We start from the raw sequence: 27692 nt of genomic DNA, 5'->3' as shown, positions 1-27692 counted from the left end.
TTCATCGGCTCAGATGACCTATGAACCGGAGTTATTCAACACGATTTTATTACGAACCTGGTTGCTCAAAAGGGTACAAGAATAGAACTAGTATCCACACGTGCTGCCCGATACTGTACCGAAAGAAGAGTTTACAATACTGGAAGGGAAAGAAAGAAAAGAGGTCCATCTTGTGCCAGGAAAAGGAGGTGTTTCAGGTTCTCTACATTTTATTCATCAGCTCGTCACCTAAACAACAGTATAAGAAACCGACAGACCACGAAAGAATTGGCGTGCCACGGATAATATACACTGAACCATGCAGTTGGTTTCATAGGATTTATACTCAAAAAGTAATATAGTTTGCTTCGGGGCCGAGGCCATCGCCCGACCACAGATAGCAGAACAGGATGCGCTGCGCTCAGACAAAGTTTATGGTGAAAGAGACGTAAGGGTGGGACTCGGTGTCGCCTCCCAGACCAGCAACGCCCACGTCGTCGTCTTGTTTCCAGTAGTTGTTGCTGCGTGTTTCAAGTGGTCAGTCAGAGAAAAAACATGAGCAAGCTGAGACTAACAATGCGATTGATTACCTATTGGAGCTGCCACATAGCCCTTCTAAAATGTTCCTTACTTTCTTCTCGCTCTTTGTTGATGGTGCTAGAACAACAGACTGATGCAAAACCAACATGCATGTTATCAAATCAGTCATAAAAGTATGAAGTTGACTATCACAAAACAGTAAAGGAAATTTATCAGAAACCTAGCAGTGGTACGCTGTACAGACAAAATGCATATTTGTAGATCAGACAGGAAAGTATAAAAATCAATATCATACACCAGTAAGGGAAATTACCAGGAAATTTGGAGGTAGACCATATCTCAGAATACTCTCTACGAAGACACGCACAGCACAGAAATGCATCCAGGAACTGAATACCTGGATCATAGTATAGTAAAAGTAATTAACTGAAGAACCGTGAGAACATATATTTACGATAAAGAAGGCAAATCAATATAGAAAACAGAGATGGCTGTTGCAACTAAAAACCAATAGTCTACTATCAGCAATCATGTGACAGAGCCTTGTATGTACTACAGTTTTAGGATTTCATCAGTTAACTGGGTTCAGTAGACAACTTAGTCCATGATGAATATTAGGAGCAGCACTGCCCTAAGTATACAAATCCCACCATGTCAAAGCATATAAGTTTCGCCGAGTACTCCAATTTTAATTGGTAGTTGTTTATGTTCTGCAGAGCATAGTTCATTCACAATAGATGAATTCTAATGCAGGTGATGAAGAACATTGATTCAATCAGATGCAAATATTTAAATAACTTGTTTGTAGAGTCTCTTTGGCGAACATGGATGACTTCAGCACCCTGGGTTTTGGGTACACCTTATGACTTTATTGATGATATTAGAATATATACACTGCTAAAGTCATGTACCTCACTATAGCTGGCGTAACACCATTGCAAAAGGGAGGTCCTCATAAGTTCCTGGTCTTGCAGCAGTTTTTCCAGCTCTTGCTTCCGACTTTCCTGTGCTTCAGGACTATACTCGAAATCACGGATCTGAAATTGATCCAATATGAATATAAATAAGTGGATGGCAAAACAGCTGCAAAAGAACGATAGGTATATATGAACAAGAATAAATTTTGCCAAGTTATTTGAGCCATAGCAAAGGCTGCAGCTATTACTGCCACTATGATAAATGGCGCGTTGATAAATTAAGATCAAGTGTAAAAAGTTTCAAAAAGAAAATGTCAGGGGGATGGATAAACTTACCTGGAAACCTTTCTCGCGAGCATGGACCTTAAAGTTGTCAACAACCTTAGCAAACAATGTTACAGTGTAGAGAGCATACTCGTTGTCCTCATAAAGCCTTTTTGATGATCTTGGAACCTATAAATCAATCATTAGCTCACGAGAAAGAAAACGATTTGACTGATACAGTGACAGATTAGGGCAACTGAAAGTACATGAAAATTAAGCTCCTCATAAGGGCAAACTAAAATAGCATCTGAGAAAAAGAGTTGCATGTCAAATGTATCTGGAGTTTGAAAGTTTTCCATGATGGTGAGTTCTCGTTGCAGTACTAACACCAGACATGGTGAACCAAATACGCATTCTTCGTTTTAACAAAATAAAGGCATAGCAGTGGCAGAGCTAGGATAAAAAGGGTGTTGGGGTCAATCCTAACATTGTAGCAGTAATTTGTAGATCGGTTGGTGTCAAAGCAGATTTTCGATAGTGGTTAATCTGCTAGCTGGGCAAAAACTATGAGGTTTGGGGCAGAAGGCATCGGTGCAATTGACACCGTTCACATGGCGTTGCCCCGCCCCTGAAAAGGCGCAAGTAAAGTAGGGAATTGCTGAAATGAACACTACTTGCAAATATTGACTCATGATTTTTCACTGACATTGCCACTACTCAAGGCATACCCAGAATTTCTGAACTTACCACAAATGTGTCGAGTGACTCATAGCTTGCCAACCAGTCTTTCTGGGAATATTTTGGAACAATAGCAAGAAGTGTTACTAGATGTTCTGAAGTGACCATATCCTCTGGTTTTATCAGGTTTGAAAGATCACGAACTGCTAAGCTGCCATATAAGGAAAACAGATCAATTAAGTAGGACACCAGGACAAAAACTCAGCAGCAATGCAGCATAGTATCAAGCATGTTCCCTCTAGAGGTAGTAGACAGGGTAATGGCGAGATGATTTACCTTCCAGTTTGCTTTCTGTTGATGGCACTAAGCTGGCTCTTAACATTAGTGTATTCCGCTACTCTAACCTGGAAGAAGGAATATTCAGCTTCAACATCCAACAAAACACTTACAAAACTATTTTCATCTATTACAAGAATGACATGGAGGCCTATGAATACTGAGCACTATAAGGTAACACTTCTTGTAAGGGGTGGAGACAAATCACAGGCAGATATCGACATATTATTTTAGTTATAAATACTAGTATTGGAGTATGATTTTTGCCTCCTGACAAAATTAGGCACCAATAGTTCCCAAACAGTTTCCATCATGAAAATTATGCGGAAACTCAACCGGTAGAAAAGGAACCGCAGATAATACAGTCATGTAACCAGTTGTGCAAAATAGCTAGCCAGAGGGAACCAAACACACCAAGACAAACACAAACCAAGCTACATCCAAAATCGATCAATTCAACGCTGAAGAGCACAGTTAATTGTTATACCCAACACTATTTAAAGTTCAGTGTAAATTGAGATTAGCTAACTAAAGAATGCACATAAAATGCTAGGCGGTTAACAGACACTATTTAAAGTACAGTGTCCATTGGGATCAGCAAACTAAAGGATATACACATAATGTTAGGCAGCTAACATTCCGAAAATCTTAGCAACCACATGCAATTCGGCGGCCAGTTAAAACCAAATGAAGGAAACAGGAGCAGCAGGATCATCACCTTCATGTCATCCTCAATCTTGGCGACCTGCGACTGGATGCTGGCGACGGTCTCCTTGAGCGGCCCGTGCGGAGGGTACTTTCCCTCGTCCCACACAAACCTGCAGGGAAGGAAGCCTCGGTTTCAGCTTAAGCAAAGCGCAGGAAGAATATCAAATGAATCGAGCAGCAGCAGGGGCAGGGGACAGGGCGGGGCGGACCTGGTGAGGTAGCTGTCGACGGGGACGCCGTCGACGGTGAGGGCGCCGCCCTCGACCCCTCCGGCGCGCTCCAGGTCCTCCACCTGCCTCCGGATCTTGTGCGAGACCCCCTCGATGAAGATGTTGGACTGCGTTCGCACGGGGACAAAAGGAAATTAACCGATCGCGTCGCGTCAGATCAGAGATCCCCTCAGCTTTGAGAGCTATCTAGCGAATGCTGTGGAGGGGGGGATCGGGGACTCACCTTGACGAGGTCGTCGCTGAGGGCGAGGAGGGAGTCGAGCGTGCCGGGGCGGAGATCCGGGACGTTGAACTGCGCGGCGCGGAAGCGTGAGTCCGGCGAGAAGGCAGGGCGGATTGGGGGGGAAGGGGGGGGCGGAGAGGGCTTACGCGGTAGAGCGGGGTGTCGAAGGAGTGGCGGGAGATGGAGTCCTGGAGGCGGGCCCAGAGGGCGGACTTGGCGGACGAGTCGCCGCCGCCGGCGGACTGCACGGGCAGGGAGGCAATCCAGTACCGCGTCGCCATCGCCGGCGAGGTCGTCGTCGGGGGGTTCCGGCGGCTTCTGTTTATTATTAGTGCTGTAATAAAAATCAGAGCTTGGCTTTTTGGTTCCTTGATTTCGATCTCTTCTTCTTCTTCTTCTTCTTCTCTCGTCCAGATGGATGGGCGGATCGGGGACCACAACGAAACGTGGGTGGGTCCCACCTGTCTGTCACACTGTTCTTCTCCCTCGAAGTACTAGTCCACAGGATCACAAGGAAACTCTTTATATTTATATAGTTTCTTCAAATAATTTGTACGAGTAACTTTCTTTTCCTATATCTTACTTTCTCTCGTTTCATTTCGATGAAATGAAATCTAATTTTTTATAGGATTTTATTTGGTTGAATTTAAATTCCTTGTTCAAAATCATGTTTGTTTACCACGTGGATTTATAGAGTGGGAGACAATTCCAGAGAAATGATAACTTTTGGAAAAAAACTGGGGTTAGTTATAGTGCAATTGCATGAAATTTGAATTCTCGTGGTCAATTTCATGCCAACCAAACAAGTTCGTTTCTGAAATTCAAAATGAATTCCAGAATTCTATGCAGTACAAATGATGGGTACCAAACGAGCTGTTGTTCATTTTCTCACCTTGTGATAATAGTTTGGGTATTTAACCGCCCCCAACTTTCTTAAAGCAGCTTCCCAAGGTGTGGATCGGTTTCTCTAGGAAGTTAGTGGAGGACAGCTTCACGAATAAACCGTCCCTAGAAGATGAAAAGAACCAGGCCTAAGTAGTGTGTCGGCTGCCTTTTTATAGAGGGCATATACACGTATGTATGTACAAATAAATTCCGTTTAGGAAAAAACAACTTGTAAAGAACACGCAAGATGAATAAATAGAGTGTTAACGTTTTATGCCCTGCATATTGATATTGTACCATTCAGCATTTGGTCTTGGCTTGCTACTTGCCGTATTGATATTGTACCATTCATCTGTTTCGCCGGGTGGTTCTCCCTAGCTCAGATGTCATAAGCTCCACTTTCTTTTCTGCCGCTCTGCTTCGTATATGCTCAGGTTCGCAGCAGATCTAGACACAGATTTTGTTGGCAGCCTCAAGATATTTTTTGTTTCCATATGGAAGAAAAAGAGAAAAAAAAACTGATTTACCCACCCAATTGGTAGGATTCCTTGACAAACTAAAATCACATCACCAAGGCAATTTCGAGCCGGCCATTGCACATTAATTTTCTCAAGTACACAAGATATATATAGCATACAACGTACCATTGCACATTAGTCGTCCACAAAGATATATAATAGCAGTAGCAATGCAGTCTTACAGTACTGCAAACCATAGGCAGTCATCCTGATATAGCAAAATATATAACTTGACCTTAAGTTCTACTCCATAGTAGATATCATAAACAGTTCTCGACTATAGTGCTGGAAATTAAAACAAGTTTCGATATGCGCCATCTTTGGTTCTACTCAAATTAGACGTTATCTTCGCCCTTGTTCTTGCGTGTTCTTCACACCCAGAGCTTCCTCCTTCCCATCTTCAGCAGAACAACCAATAAGTAGGATGAAAAGCGTGGAATGCATGACCGCATCCACCACATAGTCCAACCGGCCGTTTCCTTCTCCGGAACCCATGCCTATTAGATGGGATTATAACAATTTTCATGTCAAAGAGCGAACTAACCAAGGAAGAAATTAACAGCTAGCTAGAGAACATCAACTTGATTGTACCGACCAATCTAAGATCGTCTGGTCTTGGATTGATTTGCACAGAAAGATTGTGCATCAACCGGCCATTCTGCAAGGTAAGCCTCTCCTGCTTATCTCACAAATCGTACAGCTCGTCTTTCTTCTGCCGGATTTGGCATGCTGGAGAAGGCTGTATATATGTATACACAAACAAAAATGATCGAGATTATATTCTTAATTAGCAATGATGAAAAGACTGTCATCGATCTAACAGAACCATGCATACATAGATATACTGCTGTGAGACTACTGGCGGTTTCATTATGGGGCAGCTCATGATCTTCATATCGATCTATTATCCACCTCTGTATCTATTCTTTCTTAGCTAAACGGGTGGAAGATCCATCCAATTTGGTTATATCATGGACTGAAAAAACAAACGGATCTGAATTTGACTGAAATGCACGATCTTCACAGGTATCACTTTTCACGATACCTAAAAGGTGGAATAGCGATTTGCGAGCCATTTCCTATAAGAGAATGGTTTCCATTACTTTGAGAAATAGATTCTTATATCAAACTATAGCTATTGCATTAAAGAAGAAAAGATAGAACCATCTGATTTGATTCGTTCCCAATAGCCATGAGATGATCATCTTAGGGCGATCCTTTTGTCAACGGATGCTCCTATTACACTCGTAGTCTCTGAAGGATGAGAACCCACTATGTAGCATCTACATCGATAATTCAAGCATTGTATACGTCATTAGTCCGATTCTTTGTAGGAACTACCCGTAATAACGAACTTGCAAAATGGATCTGTTTATCATAAAGAGATTCGTTGTTCCTGACCCTGTTTCACCTTAATTGTTATTTGAACAAAAAGGTCACAATAAACTTTTGGTAAAAGTTCGCTCAAGTAGTAACTACTTTTCATGAGGAGGGAGCCATGGAATACACTATTGTAGTTGCTGAAATGGCGGATTCACCTGCTACATTACAATACCTCGCTCCTTATACAGGAGCATATGGCTGTGTTCTATTTCTAGGAGTAAAATAGGGATTAAGCTGTGGAGAGATGGCTGAGTGGTTGATAGCTCCGGTCTTGAAAACCGGTATAGTTCTAGGAACTATCGAGGGTTCGAATCCCTCTCTCTCCTTTTGCTTATTGAATACGTTTGTTTCTTTCATTTTTTTTTCTTTATTCTGTCCCCTTATCTTTCATTCAGAAAAAGGAATGAATGGCTCGGCTAAATGAAATAACCGAGCCAGAGCAGAAAAAAACAGTAGAAGTAGAACACTTTTCAGAGTTATCGTCCCGATAAAAAAATATTCTTGTGATAGGCCCTGTTCCCGGTAAGAAATATAGTGAAATTGTCTTTCCCATTCTTTCCCCTGATCCTGCTACGAAGAAAGATGCTCATTTCTTAAAATATCCCATATATGTAGGGGGAAACCGAGGAAGAGGGCAGATCTATCCTGATGGTAGCAAGAGTAACAATACTAGCTAGCTAGGAAAGATTTCAGACGTGTTTGGTTGTGCTAATACAGTGGCGTGCGTGCAACTCGAATAAATTATTTAGTACTCCTTCTGATTCATAAAAAATGTCGTCCATTTTGTACCAATTTTGTATCAAGTGGACGGCACTTTTTCATGGATCGGAGGTAGTAGTACGAAGAGGGTATCGACGCAACTGCAACAGCAAACTAGCTGGAGGGACGAGCAAGTTATCCTCTGGTAATATTTAATTTATACTGTGATTTGTTTTGTAAATTATACTAGACTACATAGCTAGGCTGCTCAATACTGCTAAGTATTAAATATACTCGGCAAGAACTGCAGGCCAACAGGCGTTGGCTGGAGCACGGAGCCACTGAGCCTCCTCCCAAGAAGAGCCGCCAGCGATCGCCAGGGAGAAGAATCAGAGAATGAGAAATTAAGGTGGGGGTGGGCCGTGGGCCGCGATCTATCCTTCCTTCCTTAGGTTTAGGTTAGGGCCCAGCCCAACTAATTAAGAAGTCGATCTAGCTGTTAATCTCATCGACTTCTTAATTAGGTCTATCTTTACTAGCTAGCTAGATTAACAGCTAGATCGATCCTTGATTGCAAGAGATAGTTGCAAGCAAAAACAACTGTATATATACATGTACTATATTCTTCCTTCCTTAGGTTAGAGCCCAGCCAGCCCAACTTACAAACTGTCGTGCCTTCTTACAAATCGTGCGTCTCAAAGTTGATTTTAACCCTAAACATCTATCGAATCGTTACGTGCTGAATGCCTTTAAATTAAGAGCCAATCTGTCGTTAAAAATAAAGCCAATCTGCCTTCTGTGAGGCATCCGTTAATTTTGCAAATTTGTACAATATCACACCTCCAACATATGTAAGGATGGTTTTCATCAGATCTTTTGTCATTTTACATACCTGTAATCTCACGTGTATATATGCCAACAACATCCACAAGAACGCGAGAGCGAATAAATAATCATTTCTGAAAAAACATCACACAAAATCCTGGATACTCGTGTGCCCTGTCCTCCCACACATTCCTGTGTGGGAGCTCGGTATCATGAAGACGCTTCCAAATCATTGACAGTCTGAGCGACAATAACCTCTAATCGATATTGCAAGTCCTCTGACTTCACCTGTTGTTGAGGAACACAGCACCGCAGGCTATGATCACAATGACCACACGCACCCCCTGCATCAGTGGTGTTTTCAAGTACATCCATATTTAGCATGTGCAAACAAACTCTTGAGCAACATGCATCAGAGAGGATAGGATAGGAGAGGTCAAAGCAATAACTTGCCTGGTTAATCATCCACCCATTCAACACTGGAAACCCACCACTCCGTTGCGCAGAGTCAGCCACGTGCCTCACCTCATCGATGCTCGTGCACTGCTCCAAAAATTTGGTTTGTGATACATATGAAGATGAACGAAGCAGCAAGACAAACCTAAAAAGCAGTAAAAGCACCAACAGTTGGTAGGAACATCGACATCAGTTTAGTTTTCCGTACCTCGTCAGTGTCTTCCTGGACATTCTGTTCTACGTACTTCATTGGGTCCAGGCGCTCAAGCTCAACAAGATCTTTGAGCTGTCGGCTCGCGGTGGTGATACAAACATGTGGGTGGATCCAGGTGATGCTAGATGTTGCAACCAAACTGTTAGTCTGCTCAGGCGAGTAGGGACCAATGGAGCGACGGTGCTTGTCTTCAGACCGCTTCTTGGAACGGATCAGGTCAGCTTCTCCCATGCTCTTCTTAGCTGGTTCATCGCGCCTACTGGAGCTTCGTCTTCTGCTTTCATATGTATTTGATAGATTGATCTGTCTAGATGCATTTGATTTCTTATTGCCAAACATAACTTGCCTTCCTGACCTCGAACTGGAATCCTTATCACCAGAACGAAGGGTCACTTTGCCCGATGTCTCGGCCACAAGGCCTGTCTGCGTACGGTCGGAAGCATTCGCTGGTGCGCCAGGAGTAGAAGGCTTGTCTGAAGAATTGGTACCAGTCTCTGAAGAAACTGACATCACTTCCAATGAGCTTTCTGATTTGATCCTTGTAATCGAAGGCAGACTCTGCAATCCAAGAGAAGATGGTGTAAATATATGTGAAGTTTGTTAGAATTAGGTTCCATGCATTTTTCCTTTGTCTCCGTACATGTATACATTATAAACCCTTCTTGGTGCACAGTAAAGCAATCGGTGTTTCCCCCCAAAACCTGACAAGCATAATTCAGGGAATGAAGCTATTTGTTTCTCAATATATTGATTGGTTTAAAACCTGTGGAGGGCTGCTTTCGAAGGCACTTATCATCTTCTTCACTGCACTACTTGCTCTACTCTCTGGTTCACCATGCCCTTTCTTGGAGCCGATGATGGGTCCTTCAAGCTTTGAAGTGCTTCCAACACTTGGCAGTAGCAGGTCCTTTGAAGCCTTCATGCGGGAATCAACTCTTATTTCAGAGAAGACAGCGCTCTCTTTCAAGTCATCTAGCAACAGACTCTTCCAAAGCGTAAGTTGATCTCCTTTGCTTGGGATGTCGGAGATCTTTTCAGTCTGCTCCTTAGACAACTGGCTGTCTGATATATTTGAAAGCAATCTGTAAGAAAGAGAACTCCCACATGTTGTTCATATCAATTACATATTTTATCTATGATTAATATTACAAACTAGCATCGCAATTAAGGTATAACAAAAAATTAGGACTAAATCTAGAAGTTTAATGAGTGTACATGCCTCAGTTCTGGGCCTATGTTAACATCACAAGAAAGAATTTTAAGAAGTACTAATGCATGAAGTGGGTATCCTCAGCCTTGTAGGGGAGAAATTGGCATCACACATCTAGCGCATACAATCTGTTGCATGGATCTCCAAATTTGTACTTGCAATGGAAAAACAGACAGAACTGAAAATATTATAATTTACGGGTTACCTTGAAAATAAAGACCATTCCCAAGCAGCTCTTGCTGTTTCCTTTTCATTGCAAAGTTCCTCTGAATAATAGGAAATAAGTATAAATAAACAAAGTAATATGCTTTGACTTAAGCTGGACATTTTGTGGGGGAAAACGATCTTTAACTTATGATGAAATAGCAAACAAGGTAAAAAGGGCCATCTTACCATTTCTTGGACGCGTTTGCGATCTTCAGCACTGAGCAAGAATTGCAACTGGATAATAATTTTCCCTCCACTATCAAGTGTAAAAACAACATCCATAGTTCCTAACTCAACAATTTCCTTTGTCTTTACTTCTGTGGTGATTCTCAAGAAATCGTGATGCACATCAATTGTAGGTCTGCTGATAAAGATAAAAACACCACCAACAACAAAAATAATACCTGTTTTTGATATCAATTCTTCGTCAGCATTCCGCAGCATCATTACCGTGCTGTCACGGAGTGATGTAACTGGACTGCACATAGATATTTCCGTGTGAGGGAACTACAAAGTTTCCTTTAAGCACCATAAAGAAAGCTTCAATGTACATTTGTGGAAGTAGAAAGGTAACAGTAATTAAATGCCACTCAAGGCAGTATGAAAATAGGCTTACAAAGAGAAACCATCTTGTCCTATGCTTCCACGGTATTCTCTTTTGCCCACAACGACTGTGTCCAAAACGATTTTTGTGTATACAAACAATAATATTAGTAACTGGAAAGTGAAGAAAGAGGAAAGCACAGTACAATCAGAACACCAACCTTGCAAGAACAGCGGAGCGGTGACTGGTGGTTTAATGGCTTCACAGTAAAATGAAAACAAAATGAACAGCAAAATTCTTGCTTCCAGTATAACAGTATGGTCATTTTGTTCGGATTTGTTTTTACAAGACAACAGCACAAATCATAAGAGAGAATAACTTGCCTGAGATGTGGATGCTGCCGGGCATCCTGGTGCTGCACAGAAGCCCTCCAATTCTGATCTAGAGCATAGAGAAGGAGAGCACCAGCTAGTGGATGCTATTCAGGCTGTTTGGATGTGTGGCTATCTGCAATCACTTGGCCTCCTGGGACCACTGGAAGGGTTCAGGTTTGCCTCCTACTATTGCTATCACAAACCTACACTCATACAGACATGACACTTACAGCCGCCCGCATGAGTTTATCTGAAAGAGATTGGGCCCCAGATGCAGACTGTACATCTGATGTATATTTGCTTATTATATGGAAATTGTTAAGCTGAGCTCACACATCGCCACAAGGACACAGAACAGAAAGAATCAGAAACGAAAATCCCTGCTGTTGTTTAAACTTAAACGAGACAAACCCACACGAAAAATCCCTTTTCTTGAAGAATCTCTAGAACCAATTAAGGCAAGACTAGTTTTGCATCATAGAAAACAACACCTTTGGACATGAGAGATCACATCATGGAGGCACACGTCAACAAGCCAATCACAGGTGCAAGCCATTCCCAGGGAAACAATAAGAGACACGACAGATTCAAGCAACGATCGGCGAGGTCGGCATTCACAGGCTTGGGAAGGATTCTGCCCGGATGATCTCCTTGAGAAGGGCCTTCTCCTCGTCGAGCTTCTTCTTCTCCGCCGCGTCGCGCGGCCTGACCTTCCGCTTCTCTTCCAGCATCCATCTGTAGAGCTGGCGCTGCTCGTCTTGAGGTATCGGCGGGAACACCTTACTGGGTGCAGCAGCAGCAGATTCCGGGGACTTGTCAGCAGCTGTAGCAGACGGCGTCGAGACGGTAGCAGCGACAGGATGATCAGCCTGAGCATCTTTCTTCCCTGAGTCCTTATAGTAGGTCCTCACGACCACGTAAGCTGCATTAATCCCAGCGGGGGGAAGAAAAGAGCAAATGTAAGAGGACACAATTGACAAATAAAAGAATCTGCTAACACATCGATACTGGCTTTGAAGCAAGGAACATGTGCTGAGAAGCAGCGTTTAAGCTGGCAGGTGAATCACCCTCACCCATGACCTGAAATTTGGCGAAAGGGAAAGAGGAAAAAAAATTCTAAAACATGGCCGGTTCTGCGAATCGAACTTCCTCTAGACTCTAGTTCTGCTGTGGTAAGAAGACACAGGAAAAGACCTAGCTAGGTAATTGCTGAATGCGAACTCTGAACAGTGGTAGTTGTTATTGTAGCATCGATCCCAGCAATCAAATCAAGAGCTCGAGAAAGAGAATTTGAGAAAGGGTGGAAGAGTTTGAGCTGAGCTGACCCCCGACGAAGAGGTTGGCGGCGAGGAGGAAGGGGAACATCCGGCGCATGAAGCTCTTCCTCGCCTCCGCCGATGGCGGCGGCGGCGGCGGCGTCGCGGGGGCACCGGGCGGCTTGGGCTTGGGCTTGCCGTGGGCGGCCATGTCGGCGTCGAGGCGAATGATTGATTGAGCTTACACATACACAAAGACAAAGGAAATGGTGTGCGGATTTGATCCCCTTCTCCTTGATTTGCGATTTGAGGACTCAGTAGCCACTGACAGAGATGGCCCACCGTGCCTTTATCCCCTTGCCTTCTTTTTTTTTACAGTACTTATTTATCCCCTTACCTTCTTCTTTCCTTTATTTTCTCAAGTGGAAATACATTAACATTAGCCTGCATTTTCATTCTTTCCTTTACCTTGTTCTTTTATTTATTAACATTAACACACTGAGGTATATGCGTTTAGAATTACATAAACATTAACCACAAGGGTCTTAACACCTTCGTCGTCCCAGATTGTTTGCAATGAAAATATATATAACTGGGGAGCTTGAATTGAAATGAAGATAAAACAGAAGAGGATCACATCTAAATGCAAAGAACCACTTTTGCATTCATAGGCTTTTGTGAGCATCTGACTCTGACTCTAGAAGCATGGACCTTGTACGCAAAAAATATACAGCTGGGCCCAGGTTCTGGGTTATGATCTACTATCCAACAAGACAAAGACATTAGCTCTTGCAAGTTGCAACAAAGCAAATTATCTCCAGCTACTCTAGACTGCAATGAAGCATATTCTGACTCCAAAAGGGTGGGCCAGCAAATGGCACACGAAAAATTTATCTACCTACGATGACTACAATTAGCAAACAAGTTGAATTAGGAGGAGCACTATCAGCAGCAGCTTCCATGGCAGACACCTAGCAAGATCAGAATGGTCAAAAGATCAGTATGATGGACAGGAATCCATGTGGTTTCATGATTTTAATCTATCTCTCATAATAATGTACGGAGTACATACTAATTACAGTTACAATTTAAGGGTAGAACATGTGCCAACAAGCAATAAACAAGCCAGGGAAATGCGTACCTGTACAGTAACTTTAGATGAGAAATAAGGGTTGCTCCATAAAAACGACCAGCCCATACTAAATTCATCAGCCTGACCCTGAATTTGAAGGAGCATACAAACTGCCTTGAACAACAGGTCGCTGCTGGTGTTGAGTCTGTTGATGATGTGGAGGCTGCAGATGCTGCATAGATTGTTGTTGGTGCCACTGACCACCAATGTCTTGCCCGTGCATAGGCAATCCACCTGAAATTTTCCTTTGCAACAATTCTTGGCTAGATGATGGCAACGATGCTCCATTTCCGACTAAATTATCCTTAGGAGAGCAAATCAGCTTAGATGTTGAGGTGACTGAAGTAACGTCATTTGCTGATGCCTCGTGCTTCTGCTGGTTCATACATGGAAGGCCAGGACTGCTGGACTCTGTACCATGAGAAATAGATGTAGTTGGAATCACCGGATTGTGTTGGATTTGGTCGATTTGTGCGTCCATCCTGCAGTCAGAGTTCATTTGGAGGTTTTGTTGCATCATCATCCTTTGGATGCTATTCTGTGATGGATTGATCTGCCGTTGCTGCGTAGTCGACGGCGGTTTGGAATGAACTGGAGGCTGTGGTGCAGCTAACAGGGTATGACTAGGAGAACCCTGCATCAAGCCTTGGCTACTAGTGTCTGGCAACTGTTTTGGCGATTGCGGCAATGAAGCGTATAGCATATGTTGATTCCCAGGCTGAGGTATTGCTGAAGTTGATGCTTTATTACCAGGGGAAGATCCTTGGCCATGTTGCATCAGATTCTTGTCAGAAGCTTGTTTCTTGGAACAGGTAGAAACAGCACTAGCTGGAGCAGCATCAACTGCAGGAGTCTGAGGTATCAGCATGTTTCCTCGTCCTAAGCTCTTCATAAGCTTAGCTTGTTGACTAGCTTGATTCCTTTGCTGTTGATTTTGTCTAACCTGCTGTTGACCCTGTTGTTTCTTCTGCTTAGGTTCTGCAGTGCTGGCAGGTTGATTGGGAGGTGCAAAGCTATCTGGTGGATTTTGTATCGGTGGCTGCTGCTGCTGGTGCAGTGGTTGCGAAGGAGGGGTTGAACTGGCTACAGGTGCTTTGTTCTGCTGCTGAATATGTGGTCCATTCTGCACACTGGGTACTGCACTTGCTCCGGAAGGATCATTGTGCTGCTGAGGCACCATACGTTGTGGAAATTGTCTTTCTTTAGCGAAGTGTCCTGCATATGACTGCTGGTGTGAGCTTGAATGGTTAGTTCCTTGGGCCCGAGGATTATGTGGGTTTCCCAGCACGTGTGATGGTTGTGACATCTGATGGAGCTTTTGGGTTTGATGAACAGGTGAAGGAGCTGCAGCCTTGGAGAATGGCGGATTCATGCTGCTGAAATGGGCAGCTCGACTGCTTCCCTGTGAAACCATTCGTCTATGCTCGTCCATATGCTGACCAGGCTAAAAGAAAGAAAGCATATATCATCAGTAATCTGGGAATCCCATTAATTCTCCCCAAGAACTATTTTCTTGAGCAAACAGCAGAAGATCTGCCGATTCATTAGAAGGAGTTATAGTTACAGACAGTTTCCAAGAGCAAGCACATGTAGCAAAATAAAAACTACAGGAATTAGGAGAATGAAAAAACTACTGCTCACTTAGTAGTTGGTTCAGTGGGACAATAGAGTCGCTTTAGCCATCATAGTGTCTTTAACCATCACAATGTCAAAATTGCATAACTAACAAAAGTAGTCCGCTGTTACTAGACCATGTTTTAATTTTCATGCAATCCTAATAATCTTATATCAGTATACCACTAAGAGACAAAGGGGGAAACGTGTTTTGAACGGCCATACAGAAATGGATCATTAACCAAAAAATCATGAAAGGTACTTGCATGATGTTATGCTCTTCCACTAAAATAAAACTAAAAAAAATTATTGTCCAAGTCGTAAAGTGGAAACAGTGTCTACGCCTAAATTATATCCATTTAGCAACTGAAGGAATATTTTCTACGCAGGTACTAGTGACAATTAGAACCTTGGCACAGCCTTCTAGTGATTTATAACATTATATTGGTTACCACGAGAATTTATTTTGTACAATCATAAATAGCGAGCAACACTTGGTGAACCTGAACAAAAAACACATCCATAGCTTCGAGGATGTTTTTTTATTTGATAAAACACAAAAGCTTTAGTCTCGATGCATCGATAGAATGGGAAAGCTGTACATGGCTTATCCTGCATCCAGCAGCAGCACTGCTGTGAAGACACTAATTGAATTTTATACTCCCTCCGTCCGGAAATAAGTGACATGGATTTGTATAAATTCTTTGCGACGGAGGGAGTAAGTTTTTACTGCCAATCTTCAGGCACTCCCTATTTCTTCTCTTTGTGATGAAGTGTTAACTAGATAACAAGCATGTGCTTTAAGACATGCTTTAGGCAATCGTGGATGAAAGAGAACCAATTTAGAAGTTTCAATAATACAACAGGGAAGGGGCTACTCACGCGAAGCATCTGCATAGGATCACGCGGCCTCAATACTGAATTTCCAAGGGAAGACATTGCTCCCGAATGGACATTTACAGCATTTGGCACTCCTTGCACACTCTTGGGTGACATGTTTCCAGTTGATGTTATATTCAGCATTCCTGGGGAACTAACTCTTGGAAAGCCTGGCCTAACTGCAGGACCTCGATTCACCCCTGCTGTCATTCCAATACCATTAACAGCAGGCATCACATGAGCACCACGATCAACCCCAGCAGGACATGTTCCAGGAGCAGAAACTCCAGCTTGCTGAGGATTTTTACCACTGGCCACTTGGTTATACTGAATCTTCTGTTGCTCATCATCAACCTGTAAAGAGGTCGATCTAGGAGCACCATATTTCTGAGAATCCCTGTAGCAGTATAAATGAACTTTAACGTGCACTCTGTAGAATACATTCGATACAACTACTAGGAAGAATAGTTGAACATTTACCTTGAAGGGGCACTCAATGTTGCAGGTGACGATAAGTTGCTGCCCAGAACCATACCAGGAGATCCTTGTAACCTGGAATTTGGAGTTGGACTCGGAGTACCAATGGAACCATGATGATTTGATAGCGTCAAACCATTTGCATGAGAGCCCTGGTAACCGCTACCAGGAGTGATTGCATCCAGATTCGGACTTATTGTGTCACAAAGATCAAGTGGCCTGTTACAGATAGACATCAACACAGAAACTTTATTCCATGTAAGACAAAATATATTGGCAAAATCCAGAAAGTGAGATCAAAAGCAGCAATGACATACATCAAAGTGCTCCCAGATAAGTTGTTTGGGCATGCTTGTGATAGTGCGGCAACATGAGAACTATGTGGCTGTATGATCGGCTTGAGCTCCCGGCTGTTAACCTGAGACACCATTAAAAGCATAACCATAAGCCACAGCAGTATAGCCAAAAGCAGCAAAACAAAGTAAAAATGAAGGCAAGTGAAGAATATTTTAGAGCTTAGAAAGATGATATGAACTCATGTGAACGAGTCCACAACCTGCCATATTATAGCGTATCAATTCAATGTGCAAATATGCAGTTACACACATAAATAGACCAAAACAACAGAGACAAGCATGATTCAAATTTTAGTACAATGTGAGCAGCATATGCTACGAGTACCCAACTTCACCCATGATAACCTAGTATTATTGCAAGAGAGGGCATAGAAATAAAAAAGAAACATAGCAAGATTTACAAATACAATTTGAAAGGTGCAAACATAGTTGCATCATATACCGCCAGAAAATCAACAAAAGGCCTTGAAAGAAAAAAGAGAAAAGATGAACCTGTCTTCGCCTGGATTGCACTTGTGGCATGAGGAGTGCAATTTTTTCAAAATGTGACTTAAGATTTTCTTCCTCAAATGGTCCTTGAAGTCGCTGGAACAACTGCCTGGCACTACCCTGATGGGCATATGAAGGTATGTTAGAAAATGAAAGCCTGTTGTGCTTGCTCAAAACAAAGTACATGCTATCGCAAAGATGTTGACAGGTGTTGACGAAATCTGCACTTGATTCAAAAGGGGGGGTATTCAACAGACTAAATAGAAGGTCCAACGCTGTATCTGTGTGAGTTGCACCCTGCAATCTCACATGTGTGCCAACAACTACCAAGCAGTAAACAATATTAAAAATAATAATGGAAGATCATACCTTTGGAATGCCAGGTATGGTGAACTGATAGTGTTGAGATGAACCAGAGTCTTCTGCACTGTCAGCCCCATCACCAGAACTTTTATCCACAAGAACCTTATGGCGCTCTTTGCATTCTTTAGGTTGTCTGTGTACAGACTGCATATACAGTATACAAGGAAACTCATAACCCCTACAGCTCCCATTAAGGAAACTCAAAAGTTGAATTTGAGAAAGGAAGCAGCGACTCAACTATTTTGATAAAGTTTCGTACGACAGAACATGATTTGAAAAGTAAAGAAAAGATAGCTATATAGTTACTGTAGAGAGTGCCAATTCAAAGAAGCCTAAATTACTCTGAATAGTTCCTACCAATAAAAATATCCAAAAGACGGGGATTGGAAAGAAACCAAAGTTCATACTACATGATTAAACTATTATGATAAAAATATACAACATAGCAAAAGATTTTATCCCAGGTATGAAGTTACCTTGAACTGCACGATGTTATTAATTGCATCGCTTACTAACTCCCAGTTTTGACCCAAGTCATGGACAAGGACAACAAGAGCCTGAAATATTTAAGATATTTAGGTCCATTACCACAAACCATAACCGCAAGAGAGAAAAGGTACTACTTCAAGCACACAAGAACCTGATCCTCGAAGTTTGACCATCCACCACCGGAAGACATCTGCCAAAAGCATATAATATTTCAATAAGCAAATCATGTGCACCATGTGCTGTCCATACACTATACTGCTTGGAAGTTCACAATTACGACATCTCAACTTACAAAAGAGGCAACTTCAAATACTCTCGCCATTCGTACTATAATCCAGTTGAACACCAAAAAGGTCCAAGGGGAAAAAATATGGACCAAGAAAATGTGTAAAGAACTAAGTAATCCATCTACCAATTCAGATCTCAGTAACCTTGTTTTCTAATTTATCCCTTGTTTTCCTATTATACAACTGAAACAACTACAAAGCTTAATACTACCACCTGCTTGTTTAACCTGAGTTGAAACTATCTGACTAGTCGGCAACATAGATAACCGGAGTAGAATGTTGGTGTACTGCTGGTAGCAAGAGGACCGCCGAGGCCCAGAGCATACCGAATGAGCATACTTTCTACTGTCTATCCAGCTTAAATGACTATTTTATCAACGGTGAGTCGGTGACAATACTGTCCATGCAAACAAAGAAAAAGGAATGTGGCTCAATGTAGAGAAATAATAATACCTTTAGTGCCTTCACTTTTCTCCCACGATCCCTATTAGTGATGATCTTTATAATTTTAGCAGGATTTGCCATGTTGCTCATCTGTGATGCAACGGGAGAAGCTTCTTGTGAAATATCTATCCCTTGCTTCATCATTTTAAGCTTCTTAAAAGCATGTTGACCACCATTTGTAACTATGGGTGACATAGAAACAAAATATCCATCGACAAGTTAGGAGCTATTTAATCTTTCTATCAAATACGTGAAGAACACGTAGTTCATTCTTGTATGACATAGGTTCCAAGTGGAACAATTTACAAAAAGGGGGGATGAAACATGAAAGTACCATTTGAATAAAATTGTTGGGTCTCTGATCTCTTCTTCAGATAATCCTTCTGGACAGGAAGTTTTTTTAAAGATGTTAGCCTAACAAAAATTACATACCTAAACTAAAACTACAGAAGAATCTATGTATATCTCATTAATTGATATCAACAGGAAATGGAAGAGAAAAAAGGACCTGCTCGTATTGAGTGATCATATCAACTTGCGATCTCTGATCGTAGATACGGCCCTGAAACATTAGGACAAAAAATTACTCTGATAAACCATCCCAAGCAACAAAAATGCGGAGCATGCTTAAGGAAATTACCTTTACTGCAGCTGAGGCATATGAATTGGCTGTATTTTGAGCAGTCTTGTACCCTGTGCTCTTATGTTTTTTCTTCTTGTTAGCTTTGGTCCACGCTTCGCTGCCATCATATGGCATTTGTCTGTCAAAATCAACTGTAGATTCATAGTCTGCGTTTTTCCATGATAAGGACCCACCATGCAATGAACTTTGATCATCTTGGTAGGAGTCTGTGTCTCCACTTGAAGCATCTGTTTTAACATGGGGCGTTCCACCAACACTAGTAGGGAATGGGCTTACAACTCGTTGCCTAGCAGCTGTACGGATACGCTTTGTTGGAATTCCAACAAAAGACGAAGGTCTTTTGCCATTTGAAAAAAATTGCTGGTTTCCTGACTTTCTTTCCAAGCACGGTTCATAAGACACATCAGTGCCTATTTCATATGGCCTTGCACTGTTAATCCTCTGCCTCATTATGTGTTTCTTCTTGTGACCCATTTTTGGCAATAAGCCACCATCATATGTTTCAGCTAATAAATAAGTACAAGTCTCGCCTTCATCCTCATCGTAGGCATTGTCCTGAGCCAAATCTGAACAAAATGTAGAAGGCTAAAGGTATTAATAATAGTAGGGGGATTCGATCATATGCCCCACTTTATATTGCACTTTGATAATAAATATGATAGGACAAAGTTCTAAGGTAGGATAAATATTACCTGCAGCTGAATCACACACAGATGCCTCATAGTTATACTTGAGTCCAGTGCCAATGTTCTGCAATTATTAACTTTGTTAAATATGTTTTACAAAAAGAATTCCTAAGCGCTGAAAACCAAAGTAAAGCAGGCTACTCAAGTGCCGACAAAAGGAATGTTGTGCTGACAGAGGCAATGCCTAAAACGAAAACACAGCAACAAAAATTCCTCTTGGCATCCATGATATTCATAGCCTAGAGTTTTTTCGTACAGCAGCCACCAGCAATTCGAGCCAATGAAGTGAAAAATAAAATGACTTGTTCATTGCTAATTGCTTACATACAATTGTCTACCCATGGCGTAGGACAATTCAGGACTAATAAGTCAAAAATAAACCAAAGAAACAAATTATGTCCATTAGGTTGCTTAAGCATGTATTCCCATTTGCCAATCCATGTATGTTACAAACTACAATAAAAAAGTTCGTTAAGGAAGAAAAACTGAAAGGAAGAAACAGAGTATATTCATTATGTCTTGAGAAGTGTGAACAAAGCTTTTTTTTTCACCTTATGATACATGAAAAGAGATTCCACGGACTCCCGATATGCCAGCATTGCACCAGGTGGTACTGCATAGAAGAGACTTACCTACAAATGAAGAAAAGAATCAGAAAACGACGCAGCTATGATAAATGTGGAAACAGGGTAACTGAGTACTTAGTAGAGCATGAGAAAAAGAAAGTACTGAAAGTAATAAATCATAGACTACAGAAAGTTGTGACAAATACTTGTGAAAGTTGAGTGGACACTTTCAAGATGCCAAATTCATTCAGCCTGTCAGGAGTAGGTGGTGCTTCAGTAAACACAGAATCAGACGCCTGACTGTTATATTCAAGAAATCGAACTGCATAATCCTGAATTTGAGATCGAAGAGGCCGTATAGAGTGTTCCGTTTCCATGGATTCATTGCCCTATACAAATCCACAGATAATGTCAATCTCACAGATTATACAAATATCCAACGATGTATTAATCGCATACTGCCTACCGATACTAAAGCATGATTTTGTGAGGGTAAAACTATTAACGAAGTCTATTTTACTGCCAAAATCCTGTATGTATTGGCACTAAAACAGGAACATGTGTGATGTCATGAAAACATGTACACCACAACCCGTGAGTAAATGCTTGGGACGAGTTTCACATACCTGTTTGTTATCAGCTTTGATTCCGGTAGGCTTTGTCTCTCCCAGCATATCAGAATCATCCTTTTGCATCACTTTAGCAGTTCCAGCTGCAGTTAGTACAGCCTCAGCTGAACGCCAAAAACTCATGACACCCTTTGCAAGGCTTCTAATAACAGTTTTCTGCTTTCTATAAATGCTTGCTTGGTCAAACTTGGCCAGACCATCAGAGGCAATCCAATGGCACACTTGAGATGCAGCTGTAATTCTCCATAGACGCTCCTATTTAATGCAAATATCAGATTACACAAGGATGAGATCAACTCAAAAAAGAGTAAAGTGGATCAGAGGACCTTAAACAAGCACTGAAGTATCACTTAGTCCCTGAACTTGAAAATTATTTGGCAGGTCCCTAAACTTGCAGGAGTCGCAAAAACATGTCGATTGTGTCAATTTAGATCGTCACAACTATACAGTTAGCTAAAATTGTTAGCATACTAGAACATCTGAGGCACAATACTGATGTGGCTCGGTAAACAGATGATCCCAGTTCAATGGTACAATGAATATTTGTAGCCAAGTGGTGACATCTGACATGTCAACTGGATACACACGCCGAACTAACATCAATCCTTGTGGGCTTGTCAATGATCAATGCAGTACATAATAAATTGGGGTCACATAACTAACAACTTCATTGCCACACATTTATTTCTGCATAGCCACTTCATTTTAGTAAGTTAAAGTTGAAATGACCCAAGTGACACGATTTTGTAAGTTCAAGGAGGTACCAGACTAACAGTTAAGGGATCTAAGTGACAGTTCTTTCTATGTTTAGGTACCCATTGTTAAATAAGACGAATAAATATTAAATAAGACAAAACTGTGTAAGAACTTGAGCAGATAACAGCGTCACTGCGACCAGATTCGCCTTGTACCATTCCATGCAGGATGCAAGCATGAGGGGAGAACAAAACTTGACAACATACCTGCATGAAATCATTCGCCATCCAAGCCATCTCCTCTAAGACAAAGTCCCAGTGACCCTTTCTCCTCTTCTCTAAAGATATATTACACGGGGAACGTTCACAAGCTCTCTTAAGACCCACCTATTGTGCAACATATTTTCACTATTTTTAGAACCAGGTTGGTATTGAAGGATAATATAATATGTATAGTAACAGTACCTCTATAAGACAAGCTTTTCTAAGGATAGAATCTTCATATTCCTTGTTTGTCATCGTACTGAGGCTCTCTCCACATTTTTTAATCTCACTCACCACGTTAGACCCGTAAGTTTTTGATGATGGGGTAGAATCAGGAAAAGTATTTAAAGCAGGGCCTACAACCGTAGGATGGGCAGAGTTAGAATCCCCATGAGAACTGTTATTCTCCAAATCTGGGGTTTCCTTATTGTTGATAAGGTGGCTAGGTTCTGGGCAGCTGGTATCTTTCTGTTCAACTATTGCATCGTCAGAAATTTCCATTTCATCTTTCACAAGAACAGTGGTACTAAGTTCAGGTTGTTCAGAACAGGATTTTTCCCTCACAGAGCTTAGCCTGCTAAGACCTTCCAATTGTCCACCTTCGTTAACATCCTTGCTAGATATTCCACTGATGTCCAGATCTTCATGAGACTTCCTATCAATCTTCATTGGAACTAGATTACTATCATCTGCATGATCACCAATGGTAATGGTCATGTCTTCACAACGTGAATCCATCGCATTTTTGTGCACAGTGGCAGCTTCGACAGCACAGACAGGACCTTTACTGATGTTACCCAGTTCACCTACATGGATATGGGCCATATCTTCATCCAAGTGATCATTGTCAACCTTCTCATCAGCACATGTTTCTCTCTCATCATGTGTAGATAAGCTAGAATAAGATGACCTTAGAACGGGTTTTGAAGTAGCATCAGGGGTCTCTATGGATGCACCTGCTGCAGCTATCTCACCACATCCATCAGGTTGCTGTTTGCCATTCACGTCATTCAGCACCGCTTCTGTAGCTACACTATTATTATGATCACCTTGCCTTGCTTCATGCTTTACTGTGCAGTGGCCTTCGTGAATTGTTCGAGTCCCACTCAACTCCATTGCCATATGTTCATCAGAAGCTGCATTAGGCTCCTTCTCGCACTTTGGTCCTGCCCGGTTTAAACTTGAACCATATAATACACCAAGATCATCTGCTTGTTTTTCCTTGGTTGTAGCTTTTGCATCTTTCGGTTCAGAAGCTATAGCAGGAACCACAGGAGATGTAATAGAAGTAACATTAGCACTGTCCCTAGAAGGCTTTGACCTGTTGCGTCGAACATATGCCTGACTCTTCACTCCAAGGCGAGACAGACCAGAACCTTCAGCTCTTTTTGCATTGTTGTGGCCATCAGAGGACTGCCTGAGTTGACCTGCATTGGTCCTTCTGGATCCTCTCTTCACAATTTTCTCCTTTGTAATACCGTTGTTATCGCCACCAAAGAGCATAAGATTGTCCGCCATGTTGGTCTCCCGACATAGTGAACTTCCTGGCTTGCCGCTACTCTCGACTGAATCTCCATGAGTTGATGCAGCAAATGCAAAACTACCTTTAGCTTCACTGCAATTGAGAGCGGACAAGAGGCTTCTAAATCAACTTATAGTAATGCGATCAAATGATATATCAGGAAGCACTCGTTACCTTATCCCATTTTGTTCAGCTATTTGATCTGTCAGAGAAGTGGACTGCAAACTGACTGATTCTACATAGCCAAATTTGAAATCCAACGGGTTGCCTCCCTGGAAAAAAAGAGAGGAGTAATTAGACAAACGCAATAACAAATTCCTATCTGCAAGATAAACTGCAAACATACTTTCTCTAGAAAATCCAACTCTCTCCTCCGTTCTTCACGAACATCATACTGGTGCCTGAAGTACAGAATAATAATGTAAGTCCTGCAGTCTCATACCAATCAAATAAAAAGATGCTGCAGATGCTTATATGAGTAGCTTACCTGAGCTCCTCCTGAGCTTTTTCAATGGCTGCAGAGCGTGGTGAAGATTTGGTACTGACACTAACACCATAATCGACCATTCCACCCATAGAGTGCGACTCGGTATTCACCACCTTACAAAAGCCAAAGAAGGCATCGCTCGCAACCCGCTAGATCCCCAGAGGCGCAATTAATTACAAAGGACCTCTGCAAAGAGACGGTATCTTCCAGAGAATCGCCACACGCAATAGCTACAATAAACAGACGGAGAAATAGAGTGTGACTGTAAATAAACCAAAACAAAGAAGAAAAACATATCTAAAAAAAATACTCGACCCATGAACACTAGCACCCAGGCATTTTTACTAACAAGCGTGCACCCCTCAGGAGGCTGGGCCTCAAACGTGGGTGGGCGAGCACGCCGACACGTACTCTAGCCAACCAAGCATTGCTCAGTTAGAGCAAAAAAATAAAATGGCAGCTTGACAGGTTGACAATGAGCGACTATCCATATCCAAGAAAAAATAGCCCAATTCTGCCGCAACGGTATCACAATCCAAACTAAGGATCGCTAAAATGACATTTGGGCCTGTATGCCACATTCAGAAGCGTCCACGCATCAGAAGCTCGACACTAGAGGCCATTCGCATGAAAGCAGCACAGAATGCTGCAGTGCATGATCATGGCCAAGCCTGCCTGACCGAGCAGCAAACAGTAACAGCAAACACTAACGTCCCAACCCTCTCATACCCAATTCTGCCCGAAATGTATGCCGACAACATCACAATTCAAACTAAGCAACGTTTGCAGAGGCATTCGGTGTGTCTGCGGCATTTCAGAAGAGTGCCCGCACCAGAAGCCGTAGCACAGCTCGTTGGAGAACGGAACGGGATGGCAGTGGCAAGGGCATATGAACGCCGCCCAGGCCACTGCCTGAGCCTCTCCTGAACCCACAAGTAGTGACCTGAAAACCCCAGGACCCAACGCAACCCTCCCCATACCCAAGCGTCCCCCCGAGAGCGTGGCGGGCGCGAAGGGCGGAATGGCGCGGGAGAGAAATGGAGGATGAACGAGACGTGTGTGTGTGTGTGTGTGGGGGGGGGGGGGGGGGGGGGGGGTGGTGGCGTTACCTCGGGAGCCGTGGGCTAGGGTTAGGGTTTGGAGCGGGGGAGGAGGGCGCGGGGCAGCCGCGGCGCGGGGCGGACGGTGCGGGGGAGGAACGGAGGAGCCCTCCGGCGGGGAGCAGGGCGGCGCGGGGAGGCGGCGAGGCGCGCGGGCGGAGGTGGGCGGGGTGCGTCGTTCGCCGGAGACGCGCGCGCGGGGTTGGGGAGAGAGAGAGAGAGAGAGAGAGAGAGAGAGAGAGGAAGAGAGGATGGCAGCAACGAGTGTCTGTTTTTCTATTGGGTCCTTCTTGTCCGCCTGGCTCGCCGGTTCGGTTCCGTCCGGTCCGGTTGCGGTCTGACCCGAGTCCCGACCGAGACCATTCGGACCGGGCTTTTTCTATTGGTTCGGCACAGCTCGACTCGGGACTTTGGTACTCATATTGTCAGAGATTAAACAGCTTAGGAAGAGACTCGAGAGTCAGGACAGTCAGGTTTCTGGCACAGTAATGAAAAGTTAGGGCCGGCAGCCTCCTCCTCCCGCTGATCCCCGTCGGTGAGTCCACCCCCTCCCGCCGGTAAGCGGCGGGGAGTTTTTCCTACTCCTACCGGTCCTCGTTGGCGAGTCTCTTTGTCCTTTCAAACAAATTCCCCGGCAAGAGACTCAAGAGTCAAGAAAGTCTAGTTTCTGGCATAGTAATGAAAAGTTAGGACCGACGGCCTCCTCCTCCCTCTAATCCCCGATGGTGAGTCCACCACCTCCCGCCAGTAAGCGGCGGTGAGTTTTTCCTACTCCTACCGGTCCTCGTTGGCCTCTCTGTCCTTTTGTCAATTTCGCCCTAATTAGGTTTCTGTTCTAGGGTTTCTACTTGGGACGTTTTCGTCGCCAAGTTCTAGATCGATCCAGATCGCGATGAAGATCCAGATCGCCAAGTTCTCTTCTTGTCTTGGCGGCTCCTTTGGGGAGCTGGTCAATTTGCGATGAAGATCCTTAGTTGGAATTGCCAGGGGTTGGGCAAATCTTCTGCCGTGAGTGCATTGCTGGTGGGATGGCGCTTTACTGGTTTCTATGGACAACCTAGTACATAATGCAAGCGCCTATCTTGGGATTATTTGCGTGACTTGAAAGGCATGGTGGATCTCCCGTGGCCGGTGGCGTGTGATTTTAATGAGATCTTGTGGGGAAGTGAAAAAGATGGAGGTGCAACTCGACCTCAATGGTGCATGCAACTGTTATGGATGCTTTAATTGATTGTGATTTTCGAGGTTGTGATTTCGTAAGGTTTAGCATGCACTAGATTGATCTCCGTGCTTAAATGTTGTTGTTTGTATGGCTCGATTTTTTTGGTTTCGCTCAAGAGGTTACATTTATGTTGCTCGTGTCTTTTTGTGGACGGCCATTAGTGCTGCTCTTATATATATGATGATCCTTGATCGCTTCGTAAGACCTAGTCATGATGTGGTTGTGAGTGAGTTAAGTTAGCAGAGTTGGTTTATTTTAATCTGGTGTCTTCCTCTTGTGTTAAGCTAGGTGATGTTATGTCGTTATGTGCTTGCTTGCTGGTATAACAAATGTATGGCATGTTACTAATATGGGCCCTACTAATATTGATCGTTGAAAGTCTATGTTTATGTTTTTCTGAGCATCAGCTTGTGTTATATAGATGCAATTCCTCCGGGAATTGCTGTTTAAATGTGAGGAGACAATGAGAACAAATACAGCCCTATTGTTTTATCATCTTCTGATCATATCTAGTTCAGAACAACATGTCCCTAGCTAGCCTCTAAAAAAAAATCAGCCATACTTTGGTTCTTTCCCCGTGGCGAGCAAACTGTGGGGGAGGAGGCGGTGATTCGTGACGGACTCCGACGATCGATGGCGGCTCTTGTTGGGAGGAGGCTCAGCGGCTCCGTGCTTCTTCAGCCAACGCGCCTTTTGTTGCCGAGGCTCAACCACACCCAGACCCGGCAAGACCTAGCTAGCTCATCCGTGCAGTTTTCTGTCCAGTCTTCTAACAACAGCTCATCTCCAAGGCTGCTACTTGACACTACTCCACCACCCAAGCGGTGTATTGAATAATTTTATTATCTCCTTCAAACAGTATATAATTTGCTTTTTTTTGAAACAAAAGGATGCACTTAATT

At 42.9% G+C, this 27692-nt stretch overlaps 4 protein-coding genes across 6 annotated transcripts; all 4 read right to left on the bottom strand.

Annotated features, from left to right (window-relative positions):
* Positions 1-31: 31 nt before the first annotated feature.
* Positions 32-4251, bottom strand: LOC100841325 (V-type proton ATPase subunit C). Its single transcript, XM_003567739.4, has 11 exons — positions 4022-4251; positions 3876-3944; positions 3632-3759; positions 3433-3532; positions 2715-2782; positions 2448-2589; positions 1773-1889; positions 1431-1556; positions 833-916; positions 570-649; positions 32-500 (listed from the first exon to the last, which is right to left on the bottom strand). Exons 1-11 carry the CDS (start codon positions 4154-4156, stop codon positions 401-403), a joined length of 1149 nt encoding a protein of 382 aa, XP_003567787.1. The 5' UTR covers positions 4157-4251; the 3' UTR covers positions 32-400.
* A 3881-nt stretch (positions 4252-8132) lies between these two features.
* Positions 8133-11365, bottom strand: LOC100841025. 2 transcript variants are annotated; one of them, XM_003567738.4, is made up of 10 exons: positions 11200-11365; positions 11037-11075; positions 10889-10943; positions 10677-10750; positions 10459-10589; positions 10271-10331; positions 9619-9917; positions 8850-9413; positions 8639-8728; positions 8133-8529 (listed from the first exon to the last, which is right to left on the bottom strand). In XM_003567738.4, exons 1-10 carry the CDS (start codon positions 11222-11224, stop codon positions 8470-8472), a joined length of 1398 nt encoding a protein of 465 aa, XP_003567786.1. In that variant the 5' UTR covers positions 11225-11365; the 3' UTR covers positions 8133-8469. The 2 variants fall into 2 exon arrangements, with proteins under 2 accessions (XP_003567786.1, XP_010230952.1); XM_010232650.3 differs by lacking the exon at positions 11037-11075.
* A 189-nt stretch (positions 11366-11554) lies between these two features.
* On the bottom strand, positions 11555-12884 carry LOC100846192 (predicted protein). Its single transcript, XM_003565760.4, has 2 exons — positions 12516-12884; positions 11555-12112 (listed from the first exon to the last, which is right to left on the bottom strand). Exons 1-2 carry the CDS (start codon positions 12655-12657, stop codon positions 11805-11807), a joined length of 450 nt encoding a protein of 149 aa, XP_003565808.1. The 5' UTR covers positions 12658-12884; the 3' UTR covers positions 11555-11804.
* Positions 12885-13086: 202 nt separating this feature from the next.
* Positions 13087-25721, bottom strand: LOC100845890 (chromatin modification-related protein EAF1 B). Of its 2 annotated transcripts, none has more exons than XM_024459741.1 (23): positions 25578-25721; positions 24469-24698; positions 24328-24382; positions 24156-24253; positions 22661-24101; positions 22463-22582; positions 21498-21755; positions 21078-21260; positions 20857-20937; positions 20312-20369; positions 19617-20185; positions 19485-19538; positions 19311-19359; positions 18986-19158; positions 18397-18435; positions 18233-18313; positions 17763-17900; positions 17397-17513; positions 16866-16966; positions 16552-16767; positions 16075-16468; positions 13588-15022; positions 13087-13417 (listed from the first exon to the last, which is right to left on the bottom strand). In XM_024459741.1, exons 2-22 carry the CDS (start codon positions 24555-24557, stop codon positions 13655-13657), a joined length of 5682 nt encoding a protein of 1893 aa, XP_024315509.1. In that variant the 5' UTR covers positions 24558-24698; positions 25578-25721; the 3' UTR covers positions 13087-13417; positions 13588-13654. The 2 variants fall into 2 exon arrangements, with proteins under 2 accessions (XP_024315509.1, XP_010230951.1); XM_010232649.3 differs by having other exon boundaries at positions 22661-24074.
* Positions 25722-27692: the final 1971 nt, after the last annotated feature.

This window comes from Brachypodium distachyon, chromosome 2 (assembly GCF_000005505.3).
Source record: "Brachypodium distachyon strain Bd21 chromosome 2, Brachypodium_distachyon_v3.0, whole genome shotgun sequence".
NCBI lineage: Eukaryota > Viridiplantae > Streptophyta > Magnoliopsida > Poales > Poaceae > Brachypodium > Brachypodium distachyon.
This window is presented reverse-complemented; position numbering and strand designations above follow the sequence as displayed.

Coding starts and splice junctions, on each gene's coding strand:
- LOC100845890 (XM_024459741.1), bottom strand. CDS start 24,557: ATGGGTGGAATGGTCGATTATGGTGTTAGTGTCAGTACCAAATCTTCA. Junction 24,254..24,327: donor AGTTGGATTTTCTAGAGAAA/GTATGTTTGCAG, acceptor CTTTTTTTCCAG/GGAGGCAACCCGTTGGATTT. Junction 16,469..16,551: donor ACATTGAGTGCCCCTTCAAG/GTAAATGTTCAA, acceptor ATACTGCTACAG/GGATTCTCAGAAATATGGTG.
- LOC100841025 (XM_003567738.4), bottom strand. CDS start 11,224: ATGCCCGGCAGCATCCACATCTCAG. Junction 10,944..11,036: donor CGCTCCGCTGTTCTTGCAAG/GTTGGTGTTCTG, acceptor TTTTGGACACAG/TCGTTGTGGGCAAAAGAGAA. Junction 8,530..8,638: donor ATGGGTGGATGATTAACCAG/GCAAGTTATTGC, acceptor CCACTGATGCAG/GGGGTGCGTGTGGTCATTGT.
- LOC100846192 (XM_003565760.4), bottom strand. CDS start 12,657: ATGGCCGCCCACGGCAAGCCCAAGCCCAAGCCGCCCGGTGCCCCCGCG. Junction 12,113..12,515: donor CGCCAACCTCTTCGTCGGGG/GTCAGCTCAGCT, acceptor GGATTAATGCAG/CTTACGTGGTCGTGAGGACC.
- LOC100841325 (XM_003567739.4), bottom strand. CDS start 4,156: ATGGCGACGCGGTACTGGATTGCCTCCCTGCCCGTGCAGTCCGCCGGC. Junction 3,533..3,631: donor GTCGACAGCTACCTCACCAG/GTCCGCCCCGCC, acceptor CCTTCCCTGCAG/GTTTGTGTGGGACGAGGGAA. Junction 1,557..1,772: donor CTCGCGAGAAAGGTTTCCAG/GTAAGTTTATCC, acceptor GATCAATTTCAG/ATCCGTGATTTCGAGTATAG.